The 27,058-nt window shown below is 42.1% G+C and overlaps 1 protein-coding gene across 2 annotated transcripts; it reads left to right on the forward strand.

The window, feature by feature from the left end:
- On the forward strand, window positions 1-26,368 carry Dg (Dystroglycan). Of its 2 annotated transcripts, XM_066736214.1 has the most exons (14): window positions 1-346; window positions 17,269-17,616; window positions 18,155-18,367; window positions 18,813-18,941; window positions 19,034-19,159; window positions 19,233-19,643; window positions 19,718-19,807; window positions 20,127-20,525; window positions 20,707-21,464; window positions 21,546-21,918; window positions 22,004-22,252; window positions 22,329-22,518; window positions 22,594-23,274; window positions 23,366-26,368. In XM_066736214.1, exons 2-14 carry the CDS (start codon window positions 17,314-17,316, stop codon window positions 23,587-23,589), a joined length of 4,146 nt encoding a protein of 1,381 aa, XP_066592311.1. In that variant the 5' UTR covers window positions 1-346; window positions 17,269-17,313; the 3' UTR covers window positions 23,590-26,368. The 2 variants fall into 2 exon arrangements, with proteins under 2 accessions (XP_066592311.1, XP_066592319.1); XM_066736222.1 differs by lacking the exon at window positions 20,127-20,525.
- Window positions 26,369-27,058: the final 690 nt, after the last annotated feature.

Genomic DNA, 27,058 nt, shown 5'->3' on the forward strand with positions numbered 1-27,058 from the left:
GCTCTGCTGAGCTGACTCCTCCGGCCTCCGCTCGGCACGGCTGCACGGTATACAATACACTCGCATGAGTCGCTAGTACAGTACGCGCCCAACCAGCGTTCCCAGTCGTCGTCGCGTTTCACGCGTCCTCCACCCAGCTCGGTTAGTGTTAGTCGTGCAAAACTCCTCGACTCCCTTCAAGGATTTACGCGTAACACCTCGTCCATCGTACTCTGGGACCTCGAAAACTCAGGCCGACGACTCGCTGGGAAAGGAAGCGACTGACGCGCGAATCTCCACGAGAATTTTTATTCTTCGTTGTCGACGCCGTTGGTTGGCTCCTGTGACTGCACACTGCCTATACACGGTGAGTGAGCGTGCAACTCAAGTTTAGGTTAGGTCACGCCTCCGTCGCCGCCGCCGGTTTCCGACTCCTAGCCGGAACCCACATCGAGAATCTCGCGTGTCCACCAAATTTCATCCTTCAGCAAAACCACCCTAACCTAACTTCCACCCTACCGGGCCCCTCCACCAATTTCCGGACCTTACGCCTTTGCACATTACTACCTCCCCGTTCCATCCATACCTGTGCCCGAGCTTTGTCGAATCTTCCGCTAAATATCCCTCTCTCTCTCTCTCTCTCTCTCTCTCTCTCTCTCTCTCTCTCTCTCTCTCTCTCTCCCTCCCCCCCCCCCTCCCCCTCCCTCTGCTTTAACTATTTCACTAGAACTATTTTGCTTCTTTGTGTACTTCTACCAAAGTGATCAAGAAATTGAAGAGAAGAAGAATACTCCGATATACGTTTTATGTTTCCATGCATTTGTCATTCAAAAATTTTTAGATAATAAAATATTCACTTTATTATCGGTGAAACTGTGACACATTGCTCAATAAGCAGCACGTTTTAAGAGATGGATAGCAGGTGTTAATTTTGAGCGACGGAATCTCTTCGAAACGGCAGAACCGCGATCGAACGCTTCAGGGATTTCGCAGAATGGAGGGATGAAAGCAGGATCCGTGTACGATTAGGTGTCTTCTTCAGTCTTGGGATAGGCATTAATGTTCCATGACGGGGATAAGGGCAGGGGAGAGAACGAAAATTAGCAAAGACCACGTGCGAATTCGAATGTTTACTTCTTGAAATTTTAACGTAGTTTTTTATTTGGATGTCATACAAAATATTCGAGTGCCGTTTCAAAAACACTATTATTCTGGAACGTGTCAATTATTTTCGCTGAATTATCCCTCAGTGATATAATGCACTTTTGGGAGAATGTCGATCGGGGGGAAAAATAGCATTTGATCAGCGAATAAATGACACAGATTCGATTCTGTCCTTCCCATCGATGGACTTTTTCCACGGTTAAACAAGTTTAGTTGTGGCAGAGGATTTTCTGAATCATCGAAGCTGCGTTTGAGCGAACATCTGAAAGATTTGTTAGAACGGCGAGGGTGGCAGATGTTCGCCTCATGCACGACAAGCAACGGAGGAGACCGAGTTGCGGGACTGTTTACTCTTTTTCTCTCGCTCCCGTTGCGAGTATCAATTTCTGGCCCGTATATTATTCCCGCAGCAGGACGGAGCTCGTAGAAAATTCCAGGACCCATGGATATCGGTTTTGATTCGCCGGAAGTGGTAGTTTCGTAATCCTGGGATGCAACGGAGTGGAATTCATGGGGAACTCGACTGGTTTTTCCTTTTGTCTTCCGGTGCAATCGTTACGTAGACCGGCGCAGCGGGAAGGGATTCCTGGAAGGAGTAAAAGGCCAGGAAGGCTCCTCTTCTTCGTAGAAACCAAAAGGAAGAACCAAGAGGGAGAGAGGAGATGAAAGGACTATGCGAGCAGCATGCCAAGCAGCTGATGTCATTTTTTTTTTTTGACAATCGCGTGAAATCCAAGTCTTTGTTTGCGACGCCAAGATCCTCCAATTGCCAACTGTCAAAGTCCTTGCTCCAAAAGTTCCATTAACTATCCCGGAATAAGAATTTACGTCGAAGAATCTACAGTAACGAAGAATAGCTGGGTCCGTCATGGTGCGACAAAGAAACTTGAACGATGCGTGGGTGAACAAAGGAAGAATCGATTAGTTTCTTGTAAAAGCTGAATAATTAAAGTCCGGGAAGCATTGAAATTCAAAGCTAACGAGTGAATAATTCTTCTATTTATGGAAAATGGAAACCAACGATTATGGGTACGTGATCCAATGACGTTGGTGGTGCGAGGGATACTTTGCGTGGTTCGATAACAAGAAAAAAACAGGAAAAAAAACAAATAAACGCGTTTGAACAAGTTGTGGATGACCCGCATGAGTCGTTTCGGGTGGTCTTATCTCCTGGCTCGACAGAGTTCACATCGCGATGGCCTGGAATCCTCACGGGACAATCGATGTTAATGAAAAGTCTTCGATGATTCGTGCGTTCAGTCAGCCTCGTTAAAACTCGTCGGAGAACTCTCCTATTACTGCACGCACGCTGACTTAGAACTTGCTGACCAAGAGTCAACGCACACCATCTTCTCTGCATTGCTGAAGAATTAAGTTTCTATCAAATTTTTTCCATTCGTTGAAGAAAAATTCTCTCGCAAAAATCTCACCGGTAATTGACGAATTCCTCTCCTGTATCAAGTGACACGATGGCGTTTCAACGACGAGTAATCAAGAAAAGAACGCGTTTTCATTTTTTACAGAAAAATTTAACCGAATTAACCTAGTTTTCTTTATGATGGATACATTTTGAGATTGGTTCTTTTACACAAGTACATCTTCTATGTAACAAAATTGCTGTAGCAGATATTTTCTATTAGGAAAGCGTTGGATTTAGCAAATATGTGTATGGGAATTACACGAGTATTTCAGACTGGACTTTATCCCGTATGGACGGATAAGGTAAAGGTGGGGGAGGGGTGATCTATCTATAAAAGTATATACTCATGCATAATCCTGTACGTGTACATCTTCCTGGCTCTCTTGTCAGCATAATTCAGTACACGCACTCCTTCGAAACATACCATATCTTCAGCTTATATTCTCCACGTGTAAGGCTACACTATACCGCACAATACGTACCGATGTTATACGCGCAAATACTGAACGGAACACTTGGTGCCAGCAGCATCAGGGAATAACCAATTGTAATTTGGAATATAGTGGCGCGAAATGCATTCAGCTCGTTTATTAGATTTCTCGCGTCATTCTGCAGTCCGATTGTCTCGAACAAACTTGGCTGAACGCTCGACGATGTTGACTGTGCTCTTGCTCGGAGTTCGGACTTGCTGGATTATTTCAGGCCTGCCATCTTATATTTTACCTTCCAATCTTTCGAAAAATTTCTTGATTCTCTTTTGAGAAGAACCGTGGTTGTTCGAACCGGAAGTGGGTCAGTTTTGATGAAGTTGGAAGTATTTCTCAACGACTGCGGAGCGTTAAAACTTTTGTCGCAGTTCCGTGCAGCTCTGGATGCGGGGTAATGGTATTTGCGAGGCATTTCCGACGGAAGGGTTTCTAGTCGATATATATATATATATATATATATATATGTTGTAACAAAGGAGAACGCGTTACGAGAATCTTTTCTCGTGAACTCCCCCCCCCCCCCCGACCTCCAGCCAGTGCCACGTTAACTCGGTACAGGTGACTCAAAGTGATCAACCCCCTGTGAGTCGATAATCCATTTTTTTTTCTCACAAAGAATAATGTCATAATTGCTGCTTACAGGAGAAAAATAAATGGCTTATATAGGATCGGGAATGATCGTGTGCGATATTTTGGCTATTAGTTATTTAAATGGACACTCCCTTTTGTATATTCTCTATCCCGTATAACCTTCCCGACCACCCATTATTTCTATTTCCCATACCCCATCACTCTGCGCGGCATTCAAAACTAGTAATCACAATGCATCGGGATAACCAGAAACGTAACAAATGATTCTCTGAAAATTTCTTTCACGAAACGCAATAATCACCACCAGAGTATTCGATTATGGATAAATTCGTAAATTTCATAGAAGGAAAACTAGGATCAAGGATCGATATGAATCGATATGCCACCGATCGTAATACATTGTATACATAGCACACATAATGCAGTATAAAGCTTACGTACTTCGAAGTGGACTTTTCGCGTGGGCCCAAATGCAATGCCATGGAAAATTTTCAACCAATAAGAAAACTTTCACGGCTATCATTAGCAACTTTGGCCTGATAAACTTTTGTATCGATTTGTCGCCTATGCTTCCATCTGGAGGAAATCAAATTTTCTCGCTTTAACACAGCGTTAACATCTGTTACTATTGGATATTGGTCTAAAAGCTTTACGGAAGGTATTGGCGTTTTGCGAGATATATATATAATATAGAGAGGATGTAACGTTTCATTTGTCGAGTACTGGCTTTGGAAGTTCCAGGATATCCATTGATGGAGTGATATATTCCTGGAATATCTTTTCCTTTTCACTTTCAAAGATGGATATCCGTGGAATATTTCTCTTCCACGTAAACAGTCGGTTCCCTCCCTCCAAGTTGAGCACCAGAAAACGTTGGGTGTGACAAATGATTGCCACTGTCACATTGAGTGGTAAATTATTTTCTCAGCTATACAATCTAATAACTCTCGAACGAATGTGTTTCTGAGTGTAATGTAGGAGAGGACTTGGAGCATGAAATTATTCTAATGCTAATATATATATATATATATATATATATACTTTATCTCTCGTACCGAATTAAAAGTCGTTTTTGCTCTCCCTCAAATGATAGTTACGGTTTAAAAAAAAGAATATTTTCCACGTTTCAGCCGCATTCCGGCCACGATTAATTAACCGACAGGCGAGCGCGTCTGAGTTTACCGAGTTTAATGGAAAATGGTCCACACCCAACCCCCTTTACGTCCTACAGTCAGTCGAAAATCGACCATCGAGAGACCAAACGGGCGACGGATTAAACGCTGCTAATTCGACTATTCCTGTTTTTCTCGCCAATCGATCGATTTTTATCAAAACACCGTCGACCTTTATCGACTCCCTCGTGAAACACAAATTTTTCCTCGCGCTGTGCAAAATAATTTAACGCATTAAAAGCCGAATAAGTGGATAAATTTGATGTCGCTTCGTTTCATTGGCGGTCAATCTTTTTCCGCTACCACCCTCTCCCCTACTTTCTAATTATATATGGAACTATCTTTCAAAGGAGCAAAGTTTATCGTGCATCCCGTAATAGAGTACACGTTTTAGTAGGGAAAGAGGGGGGAGGGTATCATCGCGATAATGACGAATCGAGCTGTGCGAACTCTTTTCCTTCTATATATCTCGAATAACCGACTTTAAATCGAGTTAATTAAACCGAAGGAGTGTAAAGCTGATAGAATTTGCGAAAAATCTTGCGAGATTGCAGGAGGATTTACTGGAGGAATAGAAGCAAACGGAATAGTTTTGACCGAAATTCGAGATTGAGGACTTCCGGTGGTACAAAGGCTGGTCTTGTCTCGGGGAGTCTGTACGGAATAGGAATAAAAGCCGATTAAGCCGAGAAGACCAGAGGAATTTCATTGATCTTTTTCTAAATGAAAAGCGTCCCGATTGAGTCTATAGCTATAGTGATCAATTATCCGTCATCCTCCCCGAGGTTTATGGGAAACGTTGAGGCGTCCTGGCGATAATTCAAGTGCGAAGATCGATAATTCGATGGGCTTGGGAGCCAGTGCTAGGAGAGTCTAGGTAATATCGCAGTCGTAACTCTTTTTATCGAGAAAAATATTAGCGTAAGCTTGGTAAAACGGTGCGCGCCTTAGGATCGATAGTGGTCGTTTAACTTTGACAGTGAACTCTGTTGACTAACGAGTCGTTAACCTCTTCCGCTCTAAGCATCCAGACCATTTTCTAATCCATGGTGTTATCGATCCTTCACGCTTCTTTAACTTTCACCCAGCTAGACAATGGACCCGTTATATATATATATATATATCTTCGATGGGAATAAACTGTTCCAAGACTCGGATACGATCATTGAGAAAAATCACGAGAAACTGTTGTTCCCCAAAATACCCATTGTGGGACTCTCTTCTAAGACCCACCTGAAAGGAAAATCTTTGAAAGAGGACTGTAGCTAATCCGGTTCTCCAATTATCCGAGTAACGAAGCTTAAACCATGCAGATAATGATAAGACGTAATCTTAGCGATACAGTGGCAAGTTTAAACATGGAGGAATATCCGCGATTGAAAATCCATCAATGAGATCGGTCCAACTCACTCTCTTTACGTGTCCTCCTCTTTCTTATTATTTACCACTTTGCGTTATATGAATTCAAGCTATATTTATAGGAACTGATAAGAAAACTACCTTGAAGAAGCAACAGGAACCTGAGGAACAAAGTCCGCATTGATATTTTATCTCGTCGGATAACGAGGCATCTCATTGTATAGTGTAAGAACGCTGGAAAAAGTAGAATAAATTAATTATTTAGGCCTTCTGTAACGCAATGTATATATAGCTACTACCCATATGAATTATCATCCATTATTCCCTGGATGCCAGAGTGCTCCTCAATTTCAAGATATGAAGTGAACGCGAAAAAGATAAGAGAAAACGCTGTATGACAAAAAACTTGTTCTCTTGTAATTTATATTTTTAATTTAAATTTTGTAGATGATAAAACCTTATTCAAACAAGTATGTACATGTACTATATTTAAAAATGTACATGAGCAAAAGAAATGGAGTTTTTATACTCGGCAAGTTTTTCTATTAGCGACATTTTCAGTCTAATGCTCTGAGCGTTCTAACCTTTACTTACTATATTAATCTTTGATTTTATTCGTGCGATCATCATATCATAATTTCTTTTTTCGCTAATAGTTGCTCCTGTATGCCGTCTGAGTCATTTCTCAGGCATCTTGGTAGCAAGCCAAAAGGAAAGCTAAGGGTTAAGTCGTTAAAAGTGCCCTGTAAAAATTTAGCTACCGCTGCCGCCGTTGCCTGTTTAAACGTTCGGCTTTTACAGCTCTGGACGGCGGGTTTGCAAGCTGAGCAGCCGGTAAACTTTCGTCCGCTTTTCTCCAAAGACTTGATTTATTCGTCGCTGGGATTCGTGATTACGTCAGCGTTCCGAGATATCACAGATAAAACTTTATATATATATATATATATTTTATTTATATTTACAGCAGGTCCCTGAGATTACACGACGCGATACACTCGTCACTGACTCAAATAAACTCGACTCCTGTACACTCACCAAACAAACACCAACTTTCGATTCACCTTCATTATCTGGACCATGCACAGGTAGAGCGTCTAAGAATAAAATTTTTGGAAAACGTCTGTACTTTCTGGAAGACAGTGACCTTTTACTTTTTTATCAGGACAGATAAGATAGATCGAGCAGGAGTGACAAAAAACAGCAGCATTAAATATAAAGTGAGATAACCAAAGCGGAAACTAGCTCATATATATAAATATATATATATATGTAACTGAGAAAAGAGGATATATTGTTTCTCGGTCAGGAAACTTCCGTGGCTAAGCCAAAGAAGGCTTTATATCAAAAATCTCGTGTAGTATATCCTGTATTATAATCTTATCTTGGATAATTTGATCGAGCGGAAAGAGATTTTTCAAATGCCATGTGGGTATTAGGAAATTATGAGCAGCGGCCATTGCAAATTCGCTGCTCTTCGTATTCAGCGAGGATTTTCGAGTCCGTCGATCGGGGCTATATCGGGCGAACTGTCCGAGGCGAATATGAAAGTGCAGAACGCGTTAACCGAGTTAGACCCAATTTGCTTGGCCCCTGCTAATCCAAGCTATACGTGCCTGGAATCCTCTTCTTTTCAGCCCCGAGACTCCCGATTTTCCAAAGGCTCTCCTCTCAATTTTTACCTCCGCATATTTACACCCGAAAACGATAATTTTGCCCTTGGAAAAAATCCTCGCCCGAGCGCGCGATCCTCGAGCTATCGATGGAAAATGCAACTCCATCGGTTATACCGCTGTCATGGAACGAAAGTTATTTGCATTCATGCATATTCGATTATTTAATCGGATTGAAAAATAGTCGTGTTACACTCGGTTCTCGAGGAAGACAATGCGATGCTAGTCCGAGGCGCTATTATTGTTATTATTATTATTTTATCGACGGATACCCGGAATCCCTCCACTGCAATCGATTCCTCGTTTGTTAAATCATCCATCGCGCAGCGATCTGAAAATAAAACGTGATCGAGTAACACGAACGTGTCCAATTAAAAATATATAATTTATAAGCGTCGAACGTAGAAATTTCTTCGCACGGTGGAAAGAATCGATGAATAAAACCGTCGGCTGTTTGATTTATCGGTGAAATTTTCAGGTGCGTGGGAGTTGATGGGAAAATCAGGAACGTCGCGTGGTCAGTAACGACGAAGCGGGGGCACCGTTCAGGGGGTCATTGTCTTGGGAGATAAAACATAAAATGGAAGGTACATACGCACAAACAGAAAGCAGCGTCGCCAATGACTCACGTGCCGTGGCTATTCACGTTTATCGTTGGATAACAGTTTAAACGATTATTGTTCGTCGACCTAGCTGTAAATATTATGGCAGACGCAATTATTTACCAGGATCGATGGTTCAATCCTCTCTGACAATAAGGAACATGGATATTTTCCTCCAATTTTAAAAAGCACGAGTATCGATTTCTATTGGATACACGAGTATACTCTGAATCTAGTTGGAAACTGCAGTGTTTCGAGAAAATAGGGCATTCACTGAGAAAGATTCTACATTATTTTTCAGCCTATTAACGGTTATTCGTGATTTCAGTAAATTAATTTTGTTAATATTATGAATAAATTATTATTTACGTAGTTATTCATAATATGGATAAATTAAATTTATTTACATCACGAATATCTGTTAATAAGCTGAAAAATAATGCAGAATTTTCAGAGGTTTTGGGAATTATTTGTATTTTACGTAATACTAAGTCACTAGACCATATTCAACACCAGAATTCTTGGCTTCTGCCAGAAGCCCATTTTTTAAGGCCAAGAGTGTCGTTTTCTACAGATACAAGTGTTTAAAATATTACTGAGAGCCTTCTATACTTTTGTCAGTGTTAACTCGGAGACGCCTCGCTCGCGACGATGAAAACTGAAATTGCTTCAACTACCTCTTTTTTATCAATGTATTATATCTATCAAGAGCCTTGGTGAAAAGCTCGAGTAGGTGTTATGACATCGGTTATTCTAGGCATTCGATTAATAACGACCATCCAATTAAAGATTTGCCACGAAAAATGCAATTCCTTGGAGTTTTAAAGACTCGGTGAAGAAATTTAGTCGAAAGAGTTTTGAAAGTCGCGAAAGTGCCAAAGCGAGTCCTCCGTATTATTGACCCTGCCTCGATCCATTAAGCTGTACGTCGAACGTAGGATAAAAAAAGCCACTCGAGATTTTTTTCTCCTACGAACGAACGGCTCACTCTCGAATCTCCCGATGTTGCCAATCTTCCAAGAAATTCAATTACTCGTCCGGGAAGATCGAAACGAGCCACAGCAATTATTCCGATATACCAGGCTATAGATAAGCAAAAGGATCTTGTTTTGTTTTCTTTCTTTTCACAACGAAAACAATGGAACGAGTTACGAAAGTGAAGCGAATTCGTGTTTCACGAAGCGAGCCTTCCTTTTTCGTTCCAAACGTTGTTGTGTTTTGCTTTTTTTCATCTCGCGAGCATTATAACAGACTGAATATAGACGCACGTCGACGAACTTGTTGCTGGGTAGTTTTTTGACGGGCCATCGATTCTTCATGGACAGCAACGCCACGCTGGGCAAACCGCGAATTCCCTTCAGAGGAGAGCACTGTGCGCGGAGCATGAGCGTTAATTCGTGCTGGATGGGTGATTATGGCCGGCAATAATTAAGCTGATTAAGCCACGAGTTCATAGAGTACAAGGCGTTTTTCATTGCTCTCCCTAAATTAATGGTGGCTGGCTGGAATCTCCGATGACGCGAGGGACGTCATTTTCGAGTGGACGCTTCAGTGGCCCTAATTGCGTTGATTTCTACGGCTAAATAAACGCGCTCTGCTCCGGCAACAATTCAACTCTCCACTCGAGCATTTAATTCCTTAAGAAAAATAAAGCCTCGATACTCGCTGAGTTACGAATGCTCGTGCGCTGAGAGTCGCTCTTGGAAAGCTCGTGATCGGATTTTCCAATCCAAATAGTGTCATTCGATCATTCAATATATATATATATATATATAGTTAAGATCTATTATATAGGATTTCGACATGGCTTCAATGTCCGCGCACCCACTCGTCCATACAACGAAAGAAAAATTCGCTTGATTAATCCATTAAGCGTGCGAAGGCACGATTAAATTGAAAGTGTGAACGGAGTGCAATTGGGCCGAAGTTAATGATTTCAAGGTCTTTTCATGACAGTCATTAGCCCAGTTGACCAGTTTAGTAGTTGGTTTCGCGCATGTTGCCATTGCAGGGGCCACCGACCGAACGTGTAAGCCGATTAAAGTTGGACCTTGTTACCTAATTATAGAAGACAAGTCTAATTAGTCGGGCCCGAATTAATTAGCGATGCAGGCGCAATTTTCCTCAGGCCGAAACTTTAGCGGGGTGCACTGGAGAGGCGAGGAAGAAACACGGGACCAAGTTCTCGTGTCTTCTTCACGTGGGACGAGGGAATTTCTTTAACCTGATTTCTAAGTCAGCTTAGATCTCTCGCGGTCGCTCGACAAAGAAATTCCTGAATGCCTTCCTTCGGGAACGGGCAAACTCGGAGAGTCGTTGGAGCGCGGGATAAATCGAGTCTGCGTCTGTCAACTGGAAAGCTAAGAAGATCTTAGAATATATTTCCTCGTAATAAATTCGTATTGTGCCTGTTGGACCGGTCGCGGCTGCATTCACGCTTTAAGCTCGAGTATCTCATATAGGGGAGCTCTGACGTCATCGAATTTCCTCGCACCTCCCGAGAGAGTCATCGTATTTTCACACTATCAATCTTAAAACTTTGGCTTTCGTGAAAGTAATTAAATCGTCAGAAGCTGTTGATGATGGCCAGAACATTTTTCTAATTATTTTATTGGTTCCTGCTGGATCGATGTTCGTCACGTTCGTAATTTAACTTTGATTTTCGGAAGAATCGTGACGTCATTGTATATTCCAATTTACTCGCTTCTCAGGAGAGAATTATGATATTTCCAGAGTATTAACCTAAAATCCTCAGCTTCCGTGAAATTAATTAAGCATCGGAAACTATTTACGGTCGCCAGCAAATTTTCCTCATTATCTTTCATGCACTTCATCGTAATAAATTTATATCGATCTTGTTATTGGATCTGCACTTTTGAATGCATTTGCACTTTAAGTTCGAGTTTACTAGTTTCTTACGAAAGAAATATATAATATTTCTACGTTATTAACCTATAAGAACCTCGGTTAAGGTGAAATAATTAAATCAACAGAAACCATTAATGATCGCCAGCAGATTTTCCTCGTTTCCTCGGATACACATCATCGCAATAAATTTATGTCGATCTTGTTGTTGGACGGACCTCGAATACATTTACACTTTAATCTTGAATTTCAGAAGAATCGTGACCTCGGTGTATATTCAAATTTACTCGCTTCTCAGGAGAGGATCGTGCTATTTCTACAGTATTAACCTAAAAACCTCAGTTTCCGTGAAATTAATTAAATCGTCAGGAACCATATACTAACGATCGCCAACAGATTTTCCTCATTACCTTATAGATACACTTCACCGTAATAAATTTATATAGATCATGCCTTCATTTTCACTTAAATCTCGAGTTTCGGAAGAATCGTGACGTCATTGCACATTAGAATTGACTCGGTCCTCAGGAGAGAATCGTGATATTTCCAGAGGGTTTATCCGAAAAGCCGAGCTTTGGAGGAAGCGACGAAATCAAGCGAAACTATTGGTGATCGCCGGCAGATTTTTCTCATTAAGTGGAAAGCTTTGGATTCTCCAGTCGCCCGAAGACGGTTGGTTATTTCTGGTAGCTCATCGGATGCAGCCCGGCTGGGCGCGCAATTGCGATCCGCCCCGGGATTGCCAAGCGAAACTAGTGAATCAGCCACGCGCGCGATAATTTTAGAAAACATTTATGTCGAGGGAAACAAACCAGTTTTCACCGATCGATTTTCACCCCTACCTTATATATTATATATACGCCACCGCTGGAGAAAAACCTTAAACGATATTTCTGCTCGACGATTATAAATATCAAGCGCCCATACTGACAAAAAATAAACATACCACGGTATAGGTATAGACTATGCGAGTGCAAGCTTGGTAACAGAGTATTCTAATCTGACTCATGGACCATAATTGGATTTATTTGATAAATAAACAATCACAAACGCCTATTTTTTACCCAAGAGTTTATCTATTTTTTTCCTCTTTTTTTCCTCGTGATAAATGCTTTTTACTGATTTATTCCCCTATTCCGTTATTTCATTCTTAGCGACAAGTTTCGGAATCGTTAAGAAGTAAATTATATATATAGATATATATACAATTTTAAGTACACTTTAAGGTATATTTATTGTCAAATACGTTTGAATAATACTAAAAATCATATTGGTACGCGAATAATTTCAACTGATTTTTCACTACTATATACACAGTTGACAGATTTTTATTGAAATAGACAGAGTCGATTTGTTAACCAAACTGACAAATGAGAGTTTCATCAGTATTTCTGTCCAACTGTTCTGAAATTGCTCGTGCAAAGACGAGATTCGAATTGAAAGTGACCTGTCCTTAATTATTGATTTGTTTCACTTTGACTGCTCGATTTTCGAGTTGCAAATGAAATTTACGGCGAGCTACTTTTGGTCAAAAGCGAAATACCTTTTTTTCTGAGTTTGATCGGTGGGATTTTCATTTGATAGCTCGTCGGTATTCGCTCACACATTCAATTCACGAGTTAGCTCGACTAAGAGAGCTCGACCTGGAAACAAGACCACCGGTGATTATGAGAAAACACGCGATCGCTTTATTAACGCCGCTCGCCAGCTGAAAATTTACGCTTGGCCGAGTAACAAATTAAATGGCGAAAAGCAGAAAAATCTCCGAAACGAATGAGAAATTGCTAGATTTTTACGTCCATTCGAACCTCGCGTTTCCCAACGATTAATCGTGAGTACGCCACAGCTGATTTTTGCTTTTCAAGATGACCGTGCTCCGTGCTTCGTGGCGGGAAAATTATTCGAATTTGGCGCCAATAGAAATGGAGAAATTATTACCGCGCGTGGGAGAGAAATGTGGCAATAAGAGGGGAGAAAAAATGGCCAGCAATTAGACATAATTAAGCGACGCAGCAAGGAGGCCGGGTGGTGGAAAAAATTGTCTTGGCGAAGAGTGCGAGGGAAGATGGCTGAGGTTCGGTCCGTTGTCTGCAGCCTGAAGCCTCCTTCGTTTGGTACGTCACTGCTCAGTCAACTTTGGTGGTTAGGTACCATTGTTTGGATGGACGACACCGCTGAATCCTCCGGCGGTCTTTCGTGCTTAACGAGTTGAAGATGTACGAGAGCTTTCTGCCCTCAAGGATACGTGGGATTTTCAGGCTTACCAGCCAAACCCACCCGGACTTTATTAAATTTGCTCGTGATTCAATTTTCTCCCCAGTGATATCGCCAGAAATGGACCTGGAAAACACTCTCATTTTAGAAATTAATATGACAAATTCCAATTTTCCACTAGTGTGATTGAATAATTGATAAAGCTGAATGAATTAACATAGAATTTTGAAAGGGACTTTGAAGGATGTAAATTAATCGGTGTAGACTCGTATAACAAATTATTGTCGATGAATACGTAGACCTACGTAGATACATACTCTACATTATTATTGGAAAGCAGCTAGGTTAGTTAAGCTGAACGAGTCCGTGCATTAATGACGTTCGAGGATTTTAACCTCGCTGGTATCGGTTACAGCCTCGTCGGTCTTGGTTGAAAAGGGAAGAGTATAGAAATTCAGCTTCAACATTTTAATCAGAGAGTCTGGGGGAGAACAGCCAAGCAAGAAAATGAGGAAAATTCGTCATCTCGAATATTACTATTAAATGTAGTCGAGGCAGATGCACTGTAATTTTCCTTTTAAAATCCAAAGAATGCATTTATCGAAATGAGAATGACACAAAATAAAAGTAGCAAGTTGGTAATGCTGAAACGTAAACACAGATGAGCTGAAAGCATCCGGACATCAAGGCGGGACAGGATACGCTGGAATCAAAGGAAAATATATTTGCCCTAGCCAAGCTATACGGACACACACGTGCAGCCAGAAACTTGAGTAAACCTCGCGCGATGCATTTCTACTTCAATATCGTTTACTTAATTTGGAAATTATGCAAAGATCTCTCTCCCTCCCTCTCTTTAATAATATTTTCTACATTGAAAGTAAAATCATCTCTTGGAAGATGTAAGCTCTCAGCTTTTAGTTTTTCCAAATTATCCAATAAATTGGTTCTCTTATTTTTGGAAGCAAAGTATAATTTTTAGTTTAATATAAAGTAGAGAAAAATCTGTAGAATTTGGATTTGGCAGTTCTACAGGTTGTCCACGAAATGGCAGGCTCGCGCAAAGGAGGAGCCGGCCTTTTCGCGTATCCTAGAGTAGCAAGGGTGCCAGGAGCGGCGGCAGCGATCAATATCAAAGGGCGTCAGGTTGCCAGAAACATATCGAGGGGCTATATTGCATTTTGCTTTGAACCTCCGGCTAAAAAAACATTATCATAGTCCAGCTTTTCGTCGCTATATCCATTCGTATATATATACTTAGAAGACTGTCCATTTGGAAAAACTAATAATTTCACCTTCACAATTATTATTTTTTAAAAAATAAAAACTCGAGTCAATATATATATATATATATATATATACAGCTAAATTTAATTCAGCGTTAAATTACGTAAAATAATTTTCGTTGTTACTTAATTCGTCCATTTGTATTATTTTCTGAAAAATAAAAGCTTTGATAAATCTGCAGCATATCGTTAATATTGATTCATCGTTATTTAACGTAAAATAATATTCATTATTACTCAGTTCTGATGAAGCTGCTCCCATCTCAATTATCATCAGTGTTTGGCAAAAATGACCAAACCAGTGCCATGGTTAAAAATGTCAATTTTAAGAAGCTTCGTACAATTGCGATATTTTTTGTATCGTGTTAAATCGGTTGAGTTTTGCATCTGGCTAGAAGATCTTTCGGTAGGAAATTCAACACAGCCAACGGAGATGGGGTCGTTTTAAATTTAGATCACGAGAGGTCTGCGCTGCTTGTTCCTCCGTCTTACACGTTCTTTTTCCGTTAAACTTTCATTCGGTGTTGGTAGCTTTGAATTTTATCGAAGCCTGCGGCCTCTATTTAAAATTTCACGCGTAGCCACGATCATGGCTCGTTCACTGGCGAGAAAATATATATCGAGCCGCGCGGAATTTATGAATCCAAATAGCGGGGAATTATTTTTAGGGGGATTTTATCATGGAAAATGGAAAAACTCGGTATAATCAGTATATATACATAGGACGATGAGCGTTCGGAAATAGAGTGAGTATAGCGAGGCCTGAAATGGACTGGGTATTTAAATATCTATATACATAAAGAACTTCCCGTTCCAAGAAGAAGAATCGATGGCCTCCTCCTCGCGGGACGATCCAAGAATACCTGCACGAGTCAGCCAACCTTCGTATCGCGAGTCATGATAACGGATGTTAAAATTCGCCATTTTATGATTCCACGAGAAAAATCAAACTTTTGTAATCTCGCTGAAATGTAAATCTTATCTAAATCTCGTTTAGCAGCGCAATCAAAAGTTTCGCAAATGTCGTTTGTAAGTTTCTTTACACGACCGATATGCTGCGCACGCGATATGTAACAATTTCATAGCTGCCCGTTGGTATACAGAGCTCTATGGATTATTCTTCGTCGTGACACACATACATTGGTTTATATCCAACGTGGAACAGCTGACTGTTCCTGTAATTCGCCCGCAACCACCGTTCCAGTAGCACCTGCCTCGCATTTATATACATTCTGCCCAGCCACGATAAGATAAGCGGGTGTCGATGACCATGATTAAACTTTATTACAGTATCTATAATTTTTCATCCCTCAAATATACATCACACACACTATTCCGAGTTGCAATAATAAATAAAGATGTTATCAATGAAAAATTGTTGAATAAATAAACTCAGCAATGATTAAGCATATTTGTACAATATTATTTTAATCTGCCATGTATCAAGGATCATGCCAACGATGATTCGTGAAACTATATTATAAATACAAACATACGAGATGGCAAACTTTTCAAGCACAAGTATAAATATTGCATAGGCGAGGATTGTAACGATGACGTTTACTTAGCAGGGATTTATGTCGATCGCACGAGGGAGTAGTGCGAACTAATTATGAAAGTTTTGCACACTTTGATGTGCGGTGAATTTAATCGTTGACACCCACGTGTTAGCCTTCGCGGACCAGCGGGCATCCATCCACTTATTCTCTTGTATAGCAACAGAAACCAAGTCGTGATGTCCTCGTTTCGTTAAGCCGAGATTCGTGACTCAATCGTCTTGCATCAGCCAGTCTAGCATCTCGCGTGCGAGAGCTAAAATCATTTCCCAGAGTCCAGCCGAAGAACAAAAACCACTTAGTTGTATATATAGCTTAATGGCAGGGAGAGATGAAAATTAAATTGGAAAATTGATGATTATTGGCTGTCGATTCGATGAGAGAGCGGCCGTGCCCACACCGAGGAAATGTTCCATTGTTTTTTTCCTGTGTGGGACTGGACGAACTGCAAAGAGTCAGATGTATCTACGATCAATTGGCCTTTGATATCCACACCCATCCGAAAGAATAAATTGCATTTTCGGATCAATGACTCAGTGTCTGCGATCTCGCGTTTAGCCAAGCTCCCCCCCCCCCCCCCTCGTCCTTTCGTTTCGCTCTTTCAAAGTCATCGGATCATTCGCTTTTGAATCCACAAACTTTGACCGTCAGCCCGTTAGCCCTTTCAAACTGTTGACACACTGGCCAAATGTGTTTGACACGTGTTGGACGCGTAAAAAAAGTTACGTCCATCCTGGAATCCGCCAGGTTTTTGCAATGTTTCAATTAAAACTACGGATCCCCTCGACTGTTTGTCTTTTAACAAAGATAAACAGTGGAATGGAAAAAAGCGTTGGAATTTTTTTAATTAATCATTTAATTACCACGATGGCTTATATATAATCTGTTTTTTGATGTTCCAGGTTTAATCAGCATGGTATGATATCGCGAGGTTGAGTTCGGTAACAATGAAGGCCTGGGTGCTGTTGCTAGTCCTGGGGGTAGCTTTGCCAGTGGCACTGGGCTTAACCTTGCAGGAGGACGACTTGGTATTCGATGACTTAGGGGAGGATAGTGGGCCAGTGCCAATCAACACTCAGCAACACGAGGACGAGGTTGGTACGGATCACCGGAAGGAGCACCAAACCAGAGAAAATAACAAAGGCTTGGAAAGGTTATGGGGCTTGCCTAACTCGGTTATCGCTGTTGGGCACATTTACAAGCTGAGGATACCGAAGAACGCCTTCTCCAGTAGCGTGGATCGTTACGAGGTCAGTATTTCACGCTTAAATCTCCACTCCCCTCATCATCACCCCCTTTAATGAATCCTCCGAACCGTCCTCGAGAATCCACCCTACTTATATGTATATATATATATATTCCTACCACTGTTCTCGCTTCTCACAACCCACACTTCATAATTCCTCTTCATCTCCTCTTTTTCAATATCGTCCATTCTCCACATATGCAAATAGCAATCTCCCTTTCAAAATCCCATTTGGCTCAATCTATCGAATGAGCCAGACTGCCGGATGACAGCGACGTTGATATTTTTACTTAGATCTTCGTGGCTTCCAAGTTCCAAGTTAAACATCGTAACATAAACGTTGCGAGCTCTTATTTCAATGGACTCTCCTATGACCCCTCGGTGCTTTTCCTTCATTGGTCCTATATAGTGTTGCTGTAACATTGGTTACTTGCCAGCTTAAGGTCATCGACCCGCAGTATCTGACTCTCGCAGCTTCCTCCACATTCTGGAAAACGATGAAGGATTTGATGTATATTAAGTTTGAGAATTTCTTGGTACAGGTACATGGTGCTGGAGCCAGTCACCTTCTGCCACGCTGGCTCTATTGGGACGAGCCTGCGGCTACTTTATCCGGAGTTCCATCGAAGAAGGACATTGGTAGTCATCGCGTGACAGTGAAGGCATTTGGGAAACACGGTGGTACAGCCAAAGATACCCTGACTATCCAGGTTCTGGGGGAGAAGAACGAAGAAGTGAAGCACAAGGATGGCAAGGTAAATTGACCGGGTGCCTGAAAAATTTTAAGATCCTTGCCAAGCAAGGCTCGAGTTTCGATGGAAATATTCGCCTGGCACCGAGTCAAAAGCGAACAACAGGTAGATCCCACTCGGTCTTTTTTATCGTACGCTTTTCGACCAGTGAATAAATTCCTGCAGAATGCTCCGGATGAGCTTAATGGGAGCCGTAAGCTTTTTTGCAGTCGCACTGTGTGCAGATGTGCGCTGGTATATTAAGGATACCACGCAAAACATGGTCGCGCTGCGCGTTTAAATCTCGTAAAAGAAATTGGTCCCGTGCGTATAGAGTCTCGTTGATTGACGCCAATTGATAAGGTATTCCGTGTCAGCAATTTGTTCCCTTTGCGTTTTCTCACCAATCAACGCTCTTGTCTCTTGAGAAAAATTATTCTTATCACGCGTTCTTTTCTGTTCCTTCCAGACGCACTGCGGGGATGGGCAGGAACAGACGATCCTCACTGTCGTCCTTGATGCTAAATATGAGAACTTGGCGCCAACTGTTAAAGTCAACGCCATTGAGAATCTCGCTGGATTTTTGGGAATGCACGCGGTAAGATATTTCTTGATTTTAGTGTTGTTCTCTTGTGGTATATTAATTTACATTAACGTCATTTTCATTATGGTTTAACGTTAAATTTACAGAGTGCATTTTCGCTTCACCCTTACGGAGTCAAGGACATGACCAATCCAGACGTGTCGATTATTCTGAAAGGACCAGGAAATGTGAAACGTCGCAAGGAGAAACACTGGTCGGCTATACAGTGGCAGGTTAGATGATTCGTTAAAGATATAGAAATAACGTTAGCAAAGGATAATAATGTAATCGAGGAATGGTTTTTAGGTGGGCTGCGATGGAACATTCTGGCATCACCAAACGGAACTGGTGAAACAACTGCGCGAGCAGGCCAAGGATGGCACTTTGGCTGAAGTCTTGCAACTTCCGGTTCTGCTGTGGCGCGTAAAGACTGACGAGAATTCCTTTTTGAGGAATAGAAGGGAGGCTGGTTCTGGCGATTTTGCGGATGATTACGAGGATGCTTACGATGATAATTATGATGACAATTACGGAGACGACGATTTGGACGAAGGACCGGTAGAAGATGACGAGGAAGATGTGACGTCGAAGCCTCCTGTTTCACCGTCCTTCGTTCCCAATGGTAACGAGGGCAGAGACAATAACGAGGCTAGAGAAAATAACGAAGCTGAACATCGTCATCGACATCGTCATGGACAGGGTAGCCTGGACTGGAATGTACGAAATTCTCCCATTTGTTTCTTCCTTTTAGTATGATCAATTCTTTACTGTACGTTCGACGTTATTTTCAGATGGAGATCGATGAAAAGGATATTATACCTATAGATCAGGTTGTTTTAGAAAACAGTCTGAACGCTACGACAATTAGAGCTCCAGTAACCGTAAGTTTTTCGAGCAATATCGCTATTCTAAGGAACACAGTGATTGTCCAAGTCTACGCTGTAAGCGGCTTTCGTTTTCGTTTCTCTCATTCGTAACACTACTGCTTAAAGGGATCATGCTTAAAATATACCAACGTGCCTATAGAATAGTCGCAAAGCTGGCTCTCGCTTCCCTCAATGGTCTCCACAGAAACATAGCCAGTGCTGTACAAAGTTTGCGCCTTAATCTTTGTATATCAAAACGAAAGCCCAAATTTCTAGCGTCTGTAACTAACCAATTTTCTTGTGCCGTACATCGCATCTACTAACAATTTCACAGACAACCACGTCAACTGCCACAACAGCTCCTACAACAGCTCCCACAATAGCAGCATCAACAATTAGTACTGCAATGCCCACAACGTCTACGACAACAGCTGTACCAGTCGATACAAGCAACACTTATACAGCAAAACCATCAGAAACAACAGACGACGTTACCAGTGTTGCACCAACAACCCTGCAACCAAAATGGGATACAACGCTGGATCAGACGGATAAAACGAGAATCCTCGAGGGTCAGACAGAAACCACTATAACTAGTTTTACAACGGAATTCACTACTCTCCCTCCATCCGAAACTGTTACAAATTACTCTAGCACTTCTGGAATCATTGTCACCACTGAAAAGTCAGAAACCGAACTCAACACGACTAGCGTAAATTTCACAGATGACGAGGTAATGCTTACGTGCTTTATGCTTCTATCTCACTCATCTGTACAATAGTCATGCCAAAAGTTAGTCTCTTGCTTATCCTTCGAGCTTCTGATTTTACGTTCAGTCTCAGTCCATGAAAATATCCATCGTTTCTCGCTTTCTTCTTTAGTCTATATCCTAGCAATTTTTTTTCATAATTTAGCCAACCGAACAGCCGACAACTACATGGAAAGTATCAACAACAACTACAACCGAGAATTCTGGTTTACCTGTGAACGAAACAAAAGCCACGACTACGACTGCTTCTTATCGACCTTATACAATGCCTCCTTACGTGCATAACACGAGTACCATTCCACCGTACACGAGACCCTCGACAACAACCAAGATGACTACAACCACTTCTTATCGACCTTATACAATGCCTCCTTACGTGTATAATATGACAACCCGTCAGCCGGACACGACGACACCCTGGACAACACCCACAGAACAACCAAACGCAACGACCACTGCTCCAACCACGTTTACAACGTTCTATCCAACCACATCAACGACGACCAGGACGACAACAACATCCACTACAACTCAAAGTACCACGAAGAGCACAACAACTGAAAGGGTACCGCCAACGACGCCACCGACTACAACAACGACAACAGCGACCACCACCACAAGAAGAATACCCACGACAACCACACCACGTCCTACAGTGCCCACAACCACCGAGATTACGGACTACGGTATAAGAAACAGCCCTCCGAGGCAGGACAGGAGGCTGAAGAAGCTACAAGTGACCGCTGGTAAACCATTGAGTTACGTCATTCCTCCGGACACCTTCAGTGATTTCGAGGATGGAGATACCAGAAAGCTGAAGCTCAGTCTTTACTGGCAAGGTGCTCCCATCAAGACCAATCATTGGCTGCAGTTCAACAGCCACTCGCAGGAAGTCTACGGACTGTAAGTACCGTTGGCAAACATTCCTTTCCTTACCAGACTCTCCTATACATGCACCTACTCATTTCTGTTTATCGACGACAGGCCTCTCGAGAGCGATGTATCTGCTTGGAACTACGAACTGATAGCTGCGGACAGCGAAGGTCTTAACGTCACGGATAGGTTGGACATTCACGTGCAGCAGCACAAATTAAGCAGAAGCGTCAATCACGAATTCAGCGTTTATCTGAAGGTAGACAAGTGGAGTGCATTTGGTAACGACGTTGAGTGGGAATTGAAGGTTGTCAGAAGCTTGGCTGACCTCTACGGTGATTTCGATGATAGACACATCACCGTTAGATCCGTCGATATCGATAGGGATAACAAAACTAATACCCAGGCCATCTTCACTTGGTCCAACGACAGTTTGCCAAGAAGCAACGAGTGTCCTACTCATCACATCAATAGACTGTTACGCGTAAGCAGCTTTAAGATCGTTGTGGAATATTTTGATAATAATGTAGTGGTACTTTATTAATACGAGGCATGGCTTTGTTCTTCAGGTCCTCGTATCTGACAAGAGCGGGGATCCTAGTCAATCCTTGATAAGAGCTTTGGAGCCGGAAATCCGAGTAAAACGAGTGGTTTATCAAGGAATTGGACAGTGCGAGGGTCAGCTCCGACCGGTAGCACCGGAAGTCCATCAAGTTCCGACGCAGGAGCCTAGGCAGAATTTCCCTCCTGTACCCAGAAACCAAGTAGACCGTGTCAACGCCACTGTAGGCCAGCTTCTCGTCTACAAAGTACCTGAAGTGAGTCTGAGCAGACCATCTTCTTATCGACAGAAACGTATTGAGCCGAATTAACTGAGAAAGAAAATTTTTTCAGGACACCTTCTTCGATGCTGAAGACGGCTCTTCTAGAAACATGAAAATGTCTCTACTCACTGTCGACAGACTGCCAATTCCAAGCGAAGAGTGGCTGCAGTTTGACAGCAAGAATCAGGAATTCTATGGGATTCCACTTAGCGGAGACGCAGGTCGTAAGGAGTACCAACTGGTTGTCACGGACAAAGATGGTAACAGTCTGCTGGGTTCTCAGGTTTGACATCGGAACATCCTTATCAATTTTCTAATTTTCCACGTAATTACAGGTGCTACCGCGACTGATGGTTTAGTGGTGGTAGTCCACCCGACGCTTCCGATGCAGCACACGGTGGAATTCTCAATGACCTTGGATATCCCGTACGAATCCTTCGCCAATTCCGCCTTCCAGAAGCGAAACTTCATCGAGAAGCTCCGTCTATTATACGGAGACCGAGACACGAGTGCGATTTCCCTCGAGAGTATATCCGAGGGGTCGACCGTGATCACGTGGTACAATCGGACATTGCCCACAGCATATTGCGCCAACGAGGAGATAAATCGACTACGCTCCGTGCTGGTCAAGAGCGACAACGACCAACGATCGGTCACGGACAGAGTTGGAGAAGTTATGGGACCCAGTTTCCCCGTGAAAATGATTACCGTCATTCCCATGGGAATTTGTCTCGGCGAGTTGACCGGGGTTCACTCTCCGGACCACTACGTGCCACCGATAGACGACTCCACTTCGATCGGCACCTTCCACGACGATTATCTGCTGACCTTCGTTCTGCCTGCGATCATCATAGCCGCCATGTTGATTCTGGCTGGAATCATCGCCTGCGTCTTGTACAGGAGAAGGAGGGTCGGCAAGATGAGCGTGAGTGAACAGGACGACGAGAGACAGAGCTTCCGTAGCAAAGGAATTCCTGTCATCTTCCAGGATGAGCTGGAGGAGAAACCAGACCCAGGTTACAGTCTCTCATACTCACTCTTCTTTCTCGCTATTGCCACTGCGTCTTCTTCGAGCGATTCGACGTTACAGGAGGTCGTTTGTTCCAGGTGACAAAGCTCCGGTGATACTGAAGGAAGAAAAACCACCGCTACCACCCCCGGAGTACCAGAAGATCGAGGACGGAGCGGACGTTCCGATGTTGTCCAAGGCCAACTCCGAAGAGCCTTATCAGCCTCCACCGCCTTTCGCCACGAATCGAGAGTCCAATCGGCAGAATCGACCAAAGCCCACCCCGACGTACAGAAAACCTCCCCCATACGTGCCTCCCTAACAAAACACGGTCCACTCGCCCACGCGCAAGTATATGCTAGCTATGCTCGGGGACTCGCCAATACACGCGCAAAATCACACTTACAATCGCAAGATCGACAAATGCGTCGCCCTCGGCGTCTACCATTATCGTTAATCGTTAATCCCCGTTAGCCAAAATCATCTCTTGTCCAGATTTCAGCGTTTCATTGGCGAGCTCCCCCCCCCCCCCCCTCCTCTTTCTCTCTTACCGTCTCTTTATCATCGTTCTTTCGCAACTCCTTGCGCGCTAATCGATAAAATCAAACTTATACATATACCTTCAGGATCATTTGCGTTCGCGTACGACTTTCGAAGAGGATGTAAAAATAGAAACGAGAAAGAAGAACTGAAAAAAATAATAATCAATGGACTACAAATCACGCGTTGCCTTTCGTAACGAATTGATGCTTGAGGGAGGACTAAGCTGTTCCCAGCGCAAATAATATACTAGCTTACATTAGAGGAGCCGTTCGTGGAAACTGGACGCATATTCACGTGTCAGCAGCAACGAGATTCGTGAGATTTCAGCTATCAGTGCCATTTTCTTGAGCAATAAGGGTATCGAATTTCACGGGGATGATAGACAATTTTTAACGTGACTCGAGCGACAGGAGTATCGATGCACACGGTATATAATGGATGGAGCGACCAGTGTTTTCTTACCCTATGAAAAATGATCGACTTAATGGAGAGAGATGCGAATTTTCCATCTTTCTAATATTTTCACCATTTGCACCGTCTTTCCTACCACGAGGAGGATCGTATATTATAATAGTCATATCCGATTATGATAACGAAACCATTCGACACTGCCACGAAATGATTGTAACCGTAGGTAGTAGGCTCTTTTTCAACTTAAACAAATGTATTCGAATCTTTTTTAATCCTGGATGATTCGTCGTTGATGAGAATTTTCTACGAGACGAAATACGAATCTTAGAAAGATCGTGGATGCGAGGTTTCTAACACTTAACATTAGCTTAAAACAATAAGGTTGAATGCCATTGAGACGTTTCATGGCAAATGCTTCCATTGGCGCCGTAGGCCATGCAGAGTAACCAGAGAAGTGATGATAACATTATACGAATATATAAATATGTATATTACTTGATAATTGTCGTTCGATAGATCTTGAGTACCGCCGGCTCAGGGTCGGAGCATTTAATTAGCGAAAATTAAGAAATTGATACGTCTAAGAATTTCTAATGGTTTTCCACGCACAAAATTCATCCAGTCTCATTTGCTTTCCGAATTGCTTCGCCGAATCACGCAATCGCAGCTTCCTCGTTCGGGTCAGCGTTAAATTTTTAACTCTGACGCGAACGACATTCCAGAGTGATGCTATTTAATTTAGATTTTACGAAGTTACCAAGCCAAAAATAATGATTAATATTTAACGAACGAGCGGGTAGGTAGGGCACACAGACTTCTCTCGAGATCGGCGCTCTCCCCGTGCGGCTCTATATCACACTACTTTGTAAGGATGATGATTTTTGTAATTTTTTAGCCATTGCTACGTCGTACGATCGTTTCACTCGAGCTTTCACGGCGGGGACAGTGCCGGACTCGTGTCGTTTCGCGAGTTCAACTCGGCAGTTTCCTATTATTTTTCAAAGGAAATGCGAGAATTGTGTTATTAAAACTTACATACACATTATACATACATATATATATATATACACACAAACTGAGAGCGAGGGAGACACAGAGCGCTGGTGAATCATCGTTCAACGGTTCCGAGAAAATTTGCACCTTTTCTCGAAATCGTCGAGATGGGTCATCGAGTTCGAGTATCGAGTGAATGAACAACGGGATGAAACTTGTATGCAAGATAAGTCCTTTTCTTATGCAAACTGAAGTACGATAATGCATTACTATTAGTTTACGTCTTTGTATTTGTAGAGAATTAAAGTGTAGGGAAATAACGTACGAGAGACATACTTTCATCGAGTCTTATTCGTCGCAGATTTCAATCGCCAAATTGTTGCGTTACTTATACCAGTTCTTAAGCGAACGTCAAAGTTCTTAAATATCGTATAAAATACTTAAAGTCGAGTGACTAAAAATCACTGTTATACCGTCTGGCGAAATTATAATCTGCGATCGATAAGCCAACATTTCATATCACGCTTCTAATTCATATCGTCGCTCTACTACTTAAAGTTAAGCTGCATCTACTCTGAAAGGACTATGTCTATCGAAATAGAGCCGAAGGGAATCCTAAAGACAGTTGAGCGCGCGTGAGAAAACGTAAGAAAGAACAAAAACTATAGATAGGGATGCAGAGAGGGACGCGGTTGGGTGGAGAGAGAGAAAATGAGAATTGAAGAATCTGATCCGGGATTTGCCAGAGGATGGTCAAAAAATATTTTCTAAATGTATAAAAAATTTTAGGATTAAGGCAAATGTTTATACTGGCTGCTTCCTGGAGAAAGTTGCAAAGTTCCACTGATGAAAGCAGAAATGGGGGAACTCGCATACGAACACACGTGTATACAGAAAAAATTTCATACGTCTGCGCGATTTTCATTCTTTTCTCTTTTTGTCGACGTGTGTTCCTCGTTTACCGACGAAACAATCAGAGTCTTGATCGAGAGATGGGCGGATTTCTTTTTTGTGGAAGCTCCACGAATTCGCGACCATGTGTAGCGCGTATCGATAATAAATGAAGAATTATTGAATATAATACCTATTTACCGGTATGATAAGTACTACTTATTCGAAACGTGTAAAGTTAAGAGTTAATAAAGCCATTTTAGGGTAATTATCGAAACGCTAATTATTTGCACCAAACCTCTCCTTCCAATATTTCTATCGATCCATTCATCCTTTCTAATTTTAGCCATTTTTTCAGCACACTCACACGCAAGAAGAAACGTTCATGGTTGCAGCTATTATTTTTGGAACCCGAGAAAATTATTGCAAACAATCCTTGAGCCATTTTAATATTGGAACGATCAGAGTGTCAACACTCTTATTTTCACCAACGTCATATTTCCACACGAATTGCTGAAATTTCATGCAAATAAATGTCTAAGCCCGAGCACGTGCTATCAACTTGTGCAGTCTTTGTTAAGATGTTTTCTTTAGCAATCTTATCCGGATATTCCGAGATCCAGCAAGACGATAATGAGGGAATCTCGATGAAGCAGATGTATATCGCTCGCTGATCGCGACCCTACTCGTCTCGTATTTGCTATATCATTTCTTTGTTTTTCTGCTGAATACACGCGTTCCTTATCTCTCTTCGAGTTCTCTCTATTGCAGCATCGGATGAACAATTGAATCCCCATCGTCTCTTTTTGCTTCTACTGTGACGTACCTATTTCAATATTATAAATATACATGATCCGTCACTCGATAAAATATACAAAACACAGAGTTTACATTTATTTCTCTCTTTCTCTCTATCTCACTCTCTCCATCGCTATGTTAAAGATATCAACATT

The sequence above is a fragment of the Prorops nasuta genome, unplaced genomic scaffold (assembly GCF_024137725.1).
Source record: "Prorops nasuta isolate Cenicafe-Biocafe unplaced genomic scaffold, Cenicafe_Pnas_1.2 PNAS00002, whole genome shotgun sequence".
Classification (NCBI taxonomy): Eukaryota; Metazoa; Arthropoda; class Insecta; order Hymenoptera; family Bethylidae; genus Prorops; species Prorops nasuta.